The sequence below is a fragment of the Meles meles genome, chromosome 11, assembly GCF_922984935.1.
Source record: "Meles meles chromosome 11, mMelMel3.1 paternal haplotype, whole genome shotgun sequence".
NCBI lineage: Eukaryota > Metazoa > Chordata > Mammalia > Carnivora > Mustelidae > Meles > Meles meles.
The window spans coordinates 36,187,243-36,198,474 of NC_060076.1; the positions used below are offsets into that span (position 1 = coordinate 36,187,243).

Sequence of the window (11,232 nt, forward strand, 5' to 3'; positions counted from 1 at the left end):
TGTGGTTGTCTCTTAATTTTGCACACACAGATGAGGCTTCACGGACACACACCAACTTCTGGTGGCAGAGAATCTAAGACTTCACTAGCATAAAATAGCTAAGATATGATGTCACTGCGGTTGTGCACAAACCCAACAACTAGCCAACATTTCTAGAAATGTGAAGGCTCTTCCCTTCTAGGATCATAGACAAAAGCACCATTAACTATGGAACAATGAGTGGGTGAATAGATGGAGAACCAGTTTACTTTTTAGTCTTAGTCACAGGGTCTACAGCAGGGACCTTAGGAAGCTCCCTTCTCTACTTTGAGTTACCATTTCCCCATGAAAACAATGAGGAGTTTGGAGATCTTGCATTCTGGCATCTTAGAAATCACCGAGAGTCACTCGGTTAAGTGTTATTGACGTACCAGGTTCCTCACAGCAGTCTTTACATCCTTGTTCCTGAGGCTGTAGATGATGGGGTTGAGCATAGGGGTCACCACCCCATAGAAGAGGGAGGTGAGCTTGTCTGAAAGGTCCTGCTTGTCTGCCCCCAGGGGGTCCTTGGATTTGGGCTTCCCATACATGAAGAGGATGGTCCCATAGAAGATGACCACCACAGTGAGGTGGGCAGAGCAGGTAGAGAAGGCCTTCTTCCTCCCCTCAGCTGAGGGGATCCTCAGGATGGTAGCAATGATGAACACATAGGAGACAAAAATGAACAGAACTGGGACCCCCAGAAAAATCACATTAGCCACGACCATGCTGATCACATTGATGGAGATGTCAGCACAAGCTAATTTCAGGACAGCCAGGATCTCACAAGTGAAGTGATTGATGACATTGTCCCCACAGAAGGGCAGTCTCATAGCCTGGGATGTCTGAACTATAGAGTTGGTGATACCAGCTGCCCAGGAGCCAGCTGCCATGGGCACATAGGCAGCCTTGCTCATGACCACGGGGTACCTAAGGGGGTTACAGATGGCCACATAACGATCAAATGCCATCATGCCCAGAAGCACACACTCTGTGGCTCCCATGGCAAAGGAGAGAAACATCTGCATGGCACAAGCTGAGAAGGGAATGGTTTTTCTGCGGGTCAGGAAGCTGTCAAGAATGAGGGGGACTGAGGAGGTTGTGTAGCAGATGTCCAGGAAGGAAAGGTTCCCCAAGAAGAAGTACATGGGCGTGTGCAGGCGGGAGTCAAGGACGGTCAACAGGATGAGCACCCCGTTGCCCAGCAGGATGACCAGGTACATCAGGAGGATGAGCACAAAGAACATTTTCTCTAGCCTTGGGTGGGCTGAGAGGCCCAGGAGGATGAACCCTGCCCCAAGGGAGGTCTGATTGGACCTGTCCATGACGCATCTGCTCTGTCACTGCGGGAATTCTCTGCAGTCAGTTTCAGCACTCTCTGACTCCAAAAGTGCTTGGGCAGCAGGGGAAAGATCCCCACCCTGCTGAGCCGCTGGGGAATAACTCTGACAATGTGGTCATCTCTATAGGACTCTAGGAAAAATGTAGTAGAGAATAATATTTAACTTCTGCTTCCAGTAAGAATGAAGAGTTAAATTGGACAAACTCTCCTGCATATGACAATTAAAAACAAGAACTAGACCATGACATAAAACATCTGCATGAACCATTGGTGAGGTTGTGCGACCTTAAGAACCATAAGGTCATGATTCTGGGAATCGTGGAATTCAGAGAAATGTAGCATTTGAGGCTGTGAGTTAACTGAGGCATTTATAGAATCTGGGGGTGGCTGCTGAGAGGCTAAGAAGCACGACAAACAGGAATCTGAGGGTGGGAGACAGGTTTTGAGGTGCGAGGCTCACCATGAAGGGCCTCTAACTACACTTCCTCCCTTTGGTAGGGCTTCGCAAAGGGCAGCGCCACAAGAGTAGGAGAGAATCTGAAGGAAACCTTGTTTACAGGTGCCGTAGCTCAGCTTCAGCTCTTCTCAAGCCCTGAAACTGGTTCGTGGTGATGGTGTTTCCAAAATCAGAAGCAAATGTAAATCCATGCTGAAGGAAAGCAGCATCGCCCCAGTCTTCCAAATCACTTCCATAAAGAATTTTGCAAATACAACATCTGGCACACATTTAAAAAAGAGTAAGGCATGCAGGAGACAAGACCGCCTAAATGAAAACCATCAGAAATTCAAGCATCACTTTTCTTGGGACAGATGGGAGCCAACAGCTCCCATGCCCCTGGTGTCACCTGTTGAGAGAATCAGCTCAGGCCACGGTGCCAAGGTCTTAACATCTGTTGATCCTTTGGTACGTTTGGAGCAGCAAAGGGGCCTCCTGCACTCTGTGGCCACACTATGGAGAATTCTGACTGAATCTCCCTTCTTTTCTTAATTCTCCATCTCCCTGCACCAGAGGCCCTGGCTTTTCCCTGAGACTGTTCACAAAGCCCCGAGACTCACTCTGTCAGCATTTCTTTCTAGAAAACTTGAATCTCTCCTCAGACTAAGAGCTCCCCAAACTGGGATTTATTCTGGATCAATTAAAAAAAAAAACAAAAAAACAAAACCTTGTAGGCCACATTGAGGGTGTTGGGCATTCAGATTTACCTGCTCTGTCTCTAAAACATTCATGAACTTCCCATCCAGCTCACCAAGTGCCCTCAGCACTCCAACTGCTTCCTCGGTGATGTCTGGGGAGCTCAGAGACACTCCCTTGGCTCAGCATTGTAGCTGTGACCAAGTATGTGCCATCAAAAGTCAGTTCAGGTTGACAGACACTGATGGAACATCTGCTCTGGGCCAAGCATCACCCCCAGTGGTGGGAGCCCAGCAACGAAAGGCACAGCCCATGACCCCAAAGAGCTCAAAATCTAGTGAGGAAAATTGTCAGGCAAATGGCCATGCCAATGAGTGATTGCATCAGCGGCAGCAGCAACGACAAAAATCAGGTCAATGCTACTGACAATGGGCCTCGGATTTAGTTAGCAACATGCTCCCTTTCCAATGCAGACAGCTCCTCCCGCCTTCCTCCTGGCCCTCCAGACTGCACTTGGGTCCTCAAGTGACGTGGGACACTGCACTTCCTGATGAGGCTCATTCACTCTGAAGCAGCTTCACCCTGGACTGAGCTGAAATTTGCTCCTTCGCAACTTTAATCCCTCTTCCAAATGCCAGGCCTCCAAATAGCTACAGATCGCTTGGCTTCAGCATAACGATAAACAAGAGTCAATCTCCCTTTTTCTCCCAGCATCTTAAAAACATTGATATATCTTTTTGAGGCAAAACCATTCAGGAATTGACTATGTGGCTACGCAGTCTGGAGAATGGCCCCCGGCCTGGGGCTGGCTTCCGTACTCAGGACACACTGTTACTCGTGACGTAAATCGTGGGGCAGTAAATCGGTCCCAGCCTGAGCTGGCCCGTCCTCTCCCAAGAATGTGGATCATGTGAAGAAAATATTCCCTTTATGCCATCATCACCAGATCTAGAAACACGGCTCATTATTATTACTGAACTTTGGATTCTTAACTACAAAAAAAACAGAGCCCCCCCACACCCTCCATGGTTTTAATCAAGAAGGGACAAGTGCACGTGTGCTGAGTTGTGTGGTCTTGGGCGAGCCCTATCGCCTCTGTACAAAGTGGGATGAGTCCAGATGATCTCTCTTAGAGACCTTTGCAGTTTGCTGGGTCTGTATGACTCTGGGAGAATAACACCATACCAATGTCGGGGCTTCTCCCCTTCCTGAGCTTCTGCTCCGTTACAATCAAGCCTGATGACAGAAATATAGCTTGCTAATGAAAATCCTGATATGATCGAAACCTGCACTTACCTGGATCAGAAACATGGAGAACAGAAGTAATCCATTCGTTTCCTGAGGGCTGGGAAGAGGCCACAGATCAGAAATAGCAACACTGGGTCTGAAGCGCCAGGGTGAGGGCTCAAAACATGTGACAAGGATGGTGAGGGGTCCAGCCCATCCTCCCCTCCACCTGCCTCTTGTGCTCAGGGCACAATCTCCAAAGGACTGGGCATCGCCTTTAGAAGATAATTTAAATTCTAGTGTGTTTTTCGGGACCATTTTAGTCCCTGAAGTCATTTAAAGTTTGGAAAGTGAGTGGTACTCAGTTTAGAAACTTCGTATCCTTCTGGGAGATCATCCCCAAGATCCAATTATGCTGAAGGCACTGGAGGAAGTTTGCTGCCTGCTTGCTTTTCCCCTCCCGCCCCTCCTCCCTTCTTCTCTCTAAATATCACAATTCTGTTAAGAGGGTCCAACAGCCTACTGGGCAGTGATTCCAGGACTCACTCTGATTCCCAGCTCTTTCCTCCTGTGCTGTGACCAAGCCCATCCCCCCAAGTCTGTGCTTAGGCAGTGGCTCTTAGGAGTCTGAGTGGACTTTTTCTTTTCTTTTTTTTTTTTTTTTTAAGGTTGTATTTATTTATTAGAGAGAGAGAGAAAGAGGGAAGGAGAGAGCATGTGGGAGCAGGGGGAGGAGCAGAAGGAGAAGCAGACTCCCCCCTGAGCAGAGAGGCCCTGATGTGGGGCTCAATCACAGGGCCCAGAGACAACGGCCTGAGACAAAGACAGACACTTAACTGACTGAGCCACTTAAGTGTCCCCTGAGTGGAAGACTTAGACTTTTCCTCTAAATTTCAACTTGTTGAATTAGGCCCCTTGAAGCAACCTGCTGCTTTCTTTCTCAATCCTCACCCAGCGTCTATTCAAATCACTTCCTTTCAGCTTCCTGTCATTTGTGCATGTGCTCTGAAACCTCTCGGAAGTCCCTGACAGAATGTGGCCAAGAACGGGGGTGGGTCCAGAGAATGGGTACATTCCTTTATTCAGCCAGCAATCACTGGGTGTGTACTGCCTGGAAGGCAGAGATGTGCAGAGGACCACGTCTCCGCCTTCTGGATTGCGCCCTCTAGTGGCAAGAGAGGAACATGAAGAGAAATGACCAAGGGAGGACTTGCAGGAGAGGGAGAAGAGAATGCCCAGGTGCTGGGAGAGCCCAGAGGGAGGCAGGGGTCAGACCTCCTGGCAGGGGGTGGAACTGGGGGAAAATGATCCAAAGTCCATCATGTGCTGGAGCTGCCTCACCACTTGTGTACATCCCTGCCCAATTCCCATCCAGTGACTTCGTTGGTTGCTTGAAATTGGCCATCATGGCAGTGTTTATACCACAGAAATCAGCAAATGCTCCAGACCAGGGCTTTTTTGACCTGGAGATCCTGTGTCAAACTTGACCAGCACACCGCTGGAGGGCATGAGTGACAACTGACCTGACAATGGGGAGTGGGAATTATCCCAGGAAGCAGCAGCTGCATAGACAGAAGACATAGAAGACACAGAAGACCTTTACCTTAAGTAAAGGTCTGATGTGGTCAAATTTCCATCTGAGGTTGATCCTTCTGGACACTGTGTGGGGGAAGATTGGGGGCAGGAGGACAGAACTAAAGAGACAGGGAAACACTAAAAGGCAAGTGAAGATAAGGACGTTAACTGGGAAGGGATGGAGGGGTAGTGAAGAGAGAGGTTCAGGAAATGTTCGGTGGATGCAAAATACAATCCTAGAGTTCAGTTGCGTGTAGCAGGCAAGAAAGAAGGTAGAGTCACTATTTCCTGCTCAGATGATGGGTGGATGCTGGGGACAGGATCGAAGTAGAAAACACTGCCTGGGTTGCTGGTTTTAGGAGACAAGATGAATTCATTCTGGTGCACTGTGTGTTCACGAGTGGAGACTCACTGATTAAACGTCTAGAGTGACTGGAGGCCTGGGGTTGCTGGCCCTTCTCTGCCTCTTTGGATACAATTGCTACTGTACCCCCCTAAGAGACGGTCGGCAGCCCCCTGAAATGCAAAGTCAGAGTATCTATGGGATTCCCCCCTTCACCTCTGGGCTGCTAGGGTCCCACTTACTCTATGGTGAGGACTCTCAGACAAAGTGGATCCCAAGGATAGAAAGACCCCACAGAACAGTGACCCAGAGGAGGTCCACAGGGGTGTGGATGGTCGAGGACCAGGAGCTAGGGGCAAACAAGCCTGAAAGAACAGTTAACTCCAGAGCAGAGGGATTCTAGGCAGCTGCTTGGATCATTCACAAAAAATACCCTCCTCCTCTTAGATTCCTTCCAAAGAATAACTAGATTCCAATTCTAGGAAACGTCTAGATGGACCAGTGCTTCTTAGACATTCACATGCATCAGAATCCTCCAGAGGACTTGCTAATACAAAGATTAGACAAACACACACACACACACACACACACACATACACACACACACACACACACAGAGATAGAGGCACCCATGTGGACCCACCACCAGACTGATTCTGTAGGTCCAGGGAGGTGCCCAGGAATCTGCATTATTTACAAGTTCCCACGTGATGCCAAAGCTGCCTGTAGTCACACTTGAGGAGCACTGAGCTAGATTTCTTACAAACCCTGTGTGTGGGATCTCAGGGCACTGAGATTAGAAGTATTGCTAAAAATGTCTCTCTTCATTTCTTCTCCCTGCCTACAGAAGTCTTAGTCAGACCAGCCAGGGAATATTTGGGTTTTAATTGGCCAAGACAAAGCTTTATGTGTCGGAAACGTCCTTATTCCATGTGTTTGGGTGTGTGTAAATGTGAGTTTGCCAAAGATGAGTGGAGCTGACCGAAAGGGTACTCTGAACCTCAGTAACTCCCGCATTTTGTAGGGAGGTATCTGCTTATCGTGGCTTCCTGGGGACAAATGTGGACATAACATCCCATTGAATTCACAAGGCCTGTGACGAGATCCCTGGTCAAAACTTTTTAACTTTACTCAAAAACACTTTGAGATTCTTTCAGGAATCATTCTAGCACATTCTCTGTGAAGGCAGAAAAGAACCACCACCATTTTGAGATAAAACCAGGACTGAAATCAGGTGCTATAAGTCAGAGAAACAGAACTTCCTTGAAGAGGGAAAAGGGAAGAGGCAGGAGGGAGAAGTTGTCTCCATGGTAGGTGAGAGGGTCAAGGCTTTGCCTCTTCATGGAAAAGAGACTACTCATGCAGCAAGCACGCAGTGGAGACACAGGGTAAAATTTCCAAAGTCTGAATGCTGGATTATCTCAATAATATTTGCCTGATTCACTGCTTCATTCCAGCAAGCCTCACTTACTGGGTATGTCCATGGTCTCCTGCCCCTCAAGTTGTTTCCATGCTTTGTACCATGAAGCACTCAGGCCACAGGACTCACCTGACTAGACCAGTGGACTCCTCTTCTAGGGGCAGTTAACCTGTGAGCTCTCTGGCAGCCTATACTAGATGATGACTAACCAAACCCTTTAGATATGTCTCTCAGGAGCTTGAACTCAAACACCGGGACATAGTCAGCAGCAGGTGGAAGGAAGGAAGGAGAGGAAGGAGAAACCACAGTAAATAGGCAGTTAGGCCTAAGAACCCAGAGCCATGGTAAGCTGAAGTCGAGTGAGAGGGAAAAGAGAAGGGGCCGATTAGGAGTGGGGCCAGAGTGGTTGAGTCTTCTGTGCGGTAGAGTCCTAGATGCAGGGGACCCAGAGCTCTGCCTTAGGGGGCCAGCGGCAGCCCTCAGATTGACACTGCAGTGCCTGTCTGACAACAAGGCCCACCTGCACGCGAATGCTATAACAACCCCATGGCCTGAGAAAACCAACAGAGAGGGAGGGACAGGCTCCCAGAGGCCAAAGATGTTAGACACCATGAATCCCAGGCTGGAGCCCAGTGATGGAGTGTCCCTCCACCTGCTCGTATCCAGGTATCCCTCAGATTTACTCAAGCGATCTTGAGGAGCATAAGGTGAGACAAGATCTAGGAAACAGTTATAAATTAATGACAACTCTTATTAATATCAACATTTCACCATCATCTTAATAACAAATCCAATAGGCCATAAACTCCTCAACCACAGAAACTATTTTTCAGTCCTGTCTTTATTACTAGTAATCAATGAGCGGGGCACACAAGATGTGTGAAATTTCAGACGACTGAAACGTCAGAAATGGTGCTGCAGCTATCCCGACCAGCCCAGACAGGCTCTCCTCCACGTCACCAGCTCCTTCCCAGCATCTGCGATTTTAGCCACTGTGGACTTCTGTCTCGCCTGCATCCCTCCCAGACTTACCTCTAAATCCTACCAGTTCTTCCTCCTGCATGTCTCCCCGTGCCCTCTTGCCCCCGTCCCTGTTATTTTTTTTGTCCTGGGCAAGTTCTGCATAGTCCTCCCGAGCACAGCCTCCCGGACAGCTTCGTGGCTCTCTCAGTCATGCCTGCTCTCTGGATATTTCTGCTCTGCAGGCTTGCTCTGAAGACAAATACCCATTCCTGGTCATCATGTCCCGCATCTCTACTCTTTGGTACTTGGCACAAGGCTTGGTACATATGACATGTTCACAGCAGTTGTTCAGAACGGTGGGCAGGTTGGTGAGAGGGACAGGGGTGGGTGGGGGGAGAGAGAGAGAGAGAGAGGGAGAGGGAAGGGGAGAGAGAAAGAGAATGAACGTTGGGTCACTGAGTGGAGGGGAGGAGGTGCCTGGATGGCAGGGAATCCTCCTGGCTCAAAGTTCCCTGGGAATATTTGAATCACTGAGGCCCAGCTCTTCTTCCTTCCAGGCTCTCTGAGGGCAATGACAGAGCCATCTTGGACCCATTTTTGTGATTAAAACTAGTGGAACTCTGATTACCTGGCCAGAGGATGTTCTATGCTGAGATTTCCTTGGAGTGAGACGGGGGCATTGGGTAGACTTCACAATAATGCCTAATTGGGTCTATGGGAGTGAAGTCTAAATTCTGAGCCTCTCACCAAACTTTAAATTGCTTCTGGGATAAGGCCTGGCCCCAAAGCAACCCAGCCTTAATTCCTGAGAGAGCCATCATGGGGCCCTCTGGAGAAAGTGTGGAGTGCAAGGAAGAGGGTATTGGGTCCAATAGCTAGGCATGGCTTGCCAGCCCACACAAAGTACAGTCTCCTTTGGGCTGAGGCTCCTGGCTGAGTCTCAGCCTTGAGAGTCAGCCTTTGTCTCCTTGTCTCACTGAGCCCCAAGGTCAGGCAAAGGCACCGTGAGTAGTTATAGCTTCTGTGGACTGTGACTTGTGGCTGCACTTTGGACCCCTCTATACCCAGGGTCATTTAGAGACACCAGGAAGTCAGACAGTAGGTGACAATGTGCCCATGTTAAGAATGTGTATCATATGTTGCTGGAGCAGCTTTGAGAGATAAGGTCTGTAAGGCCTGGTCATGGCTTCGTAGCACCCAGATGGGCAGGTGACACCAGAGACAGTCATTTCCCTTTGCTGGCAGCCTCTCCACTCCAAGGGGCCTCCCTTCCTGTGAGCCACCGACCCAGCCTAGACGTCATTCCATGCTGGGTAAGTGCCAGGTGATGTCTATGGCCAGCTCTTCGTTGTGCAGAGTGGTGGTGAATGTGTGCAGGAAGGACTGGACTGGGGACAAGACAACTATTTCCAAGGCTGCAGCTGTGGCCAGGGAACAGGTTTGTTTTGCATGAGCCCAGAGGAATCTTAGGGCCAGTGGAGGAAGGGAGAAGTGAGAAAAAGGGCAGATGTCAACAGCCCAGCTTCCTGACAACAATATGTTGTATCATGTTGAAGCAGGGGCAGAGAAACCACTTTCTGAAGAGAGGATCACTGTAACAGGTGGGTAAGAGAAGGGGACTGGACTGGTTTAATATCTGGAAAGTCTGCCAAGTCTCAAATTCTGTACTACCTGGTACCAGGAGAGCCTTTCTCTAAACACAGTTCTCTATCCCTTAATTCCGTATATCTTGAGAGAAGCTCTTTTGAACATTGTATCATTACCAATTAGGAAAAACGCACCCTTTCTTTGGGACCGTGTGTCATTCACAAACCTGTCTCCAGACCTCCGTTTCTCCACCTTTAAACTAAGAGGTCAGTGATTCTCAAGACTGGTGTGGAACGATGTATATGAGGAGCATTTCTTCAAAAAGCAAGCAAACAAAAAACTATCTCTGAGATCATCTCCAAAGGTAGGACTCAGCAGCCTGTTTTTAACTGGCAGTCATGCTGTTTTGGGTTCCCTGCTACAGGCCCTGATGACATCTGGTGTTCCTAATCTCTTTGGCAGTAAAACTGTGATGATCTACACTGTGGCTTGGATGTTCTAGGCAGCTGAGTAGAAGTACCTGTGACAATGTCTGCAAAGTATCTACGTGGCACTGGAAGGCGTGTGACTCAAGGCCCCACTCAACCGACCCTGAGGGTGAGAATTATGAATGGGCTCTGACCATCAGGTAAGATTTCATTCTTTTTTTTTTTTTTTTTTAAAGATTTTTTTTTTATTTATTTATTTGACAGAGAGAGAGATCACAAGTAGGCAGAGAGGCAGGCAGAGAGAGAGGAGGAAGCAGGCTTCCTGCAGAGCAGAGAGCCCGATGTGGGGCTCGATCCCAGGACCCTGAGATCATGACCTGAGCCGAAGGCAGCGGCTTAATCCACTGAGCCACCCAGGCACCCCTAAGATTTCATTCTTTGGGCCCAAGTTCCAGAGAAGCAGAGGTGCAGACAGGTCAGCTGCAGTCACAGGAGGCAACACACAAGGCCTGTGCTTCAGGTCAGGTTTCTGGAGACTTTGGTGGGAGCTGCAAGTGGAGGCTCCAGGAATTCAGTTTGGTCAGATTTTCCAGAGAAGAGGGTTAAGATCAGATGAAGTGATTTACACTAACCACATTCACAAAATACTGAAGTGTAAACCAGATACTGTGTTAAACTATTAAAGTAACTTTATGTTTTCAAGCCAGTACATTCTCTTCCTCTAAGACTGTGTTGGAAGTCCACCTATAATAGAAACTTGCTGGGCAAGATCCATAGGAATGGGCCACATGACATCAATGGCTAGTGTCACTGAGCTGTGCTAGTCTGAGGTCCCAATTATATGACAGAGACAGAGTTACTCAGAGGCGCCTGCTTCCCTGTAAAGTGTTGAAGACACACAGCATATGCAGACATATAATTTTTGCTTGAGGTATATTAATGTCATTGACTAGACAAAAATGTCTTTTATTTTATTAAGTTTCTTTGGATTTCCACATTCTGCATTTTATGCTTTTGACTGATACACAGCCTAACCTTAGATAACTTGGTCTTTTAGTTGACTCCCACAGGTTAAGTTTATTTACAATTTTAGGGACCTCCTATTGTGATCTCCATGTAGTGACTCAAGCAAGCCATCAGAAAACCAACACATATTTCTGCCTTCAGTACTTTTAGGGATACAGGAGAGAGTTTGAA

General features: G+C 48.3%; 1 protein-coding gene across 1 annotated transcript; it reads right to left on the bottom strand.

Annotated features, from left to right (window-relative positions):
* Nucleotides 1-398: 398 nt before the first annotated feature.
* LOC123953151 (olfactory receptor 13C7-like) lies at nt 399-1,343 on the bottom strand. Its single transcript, XM_046023124.1, has one exon. The coding sequence runs from the start codon at nt 1,341-1,343 to the stop codon at nt 399-401; it is 945 nt and encodes a 314-aa protein (XP_045879080.1).
* Nucleotides 1,344-11,232: the final 9,889 nt, after the last annotated feature.

Bases quoted from the DNA above. Each gene is read 5' to 3' on its own strand.
- LOC123953151 (XM_046023124.1), bottom strand. From the start codon at position 1,343: ATGGACAGGTCCAATCAGACCTCCCTTGGGGCAGGGTTCATCCTCCTG.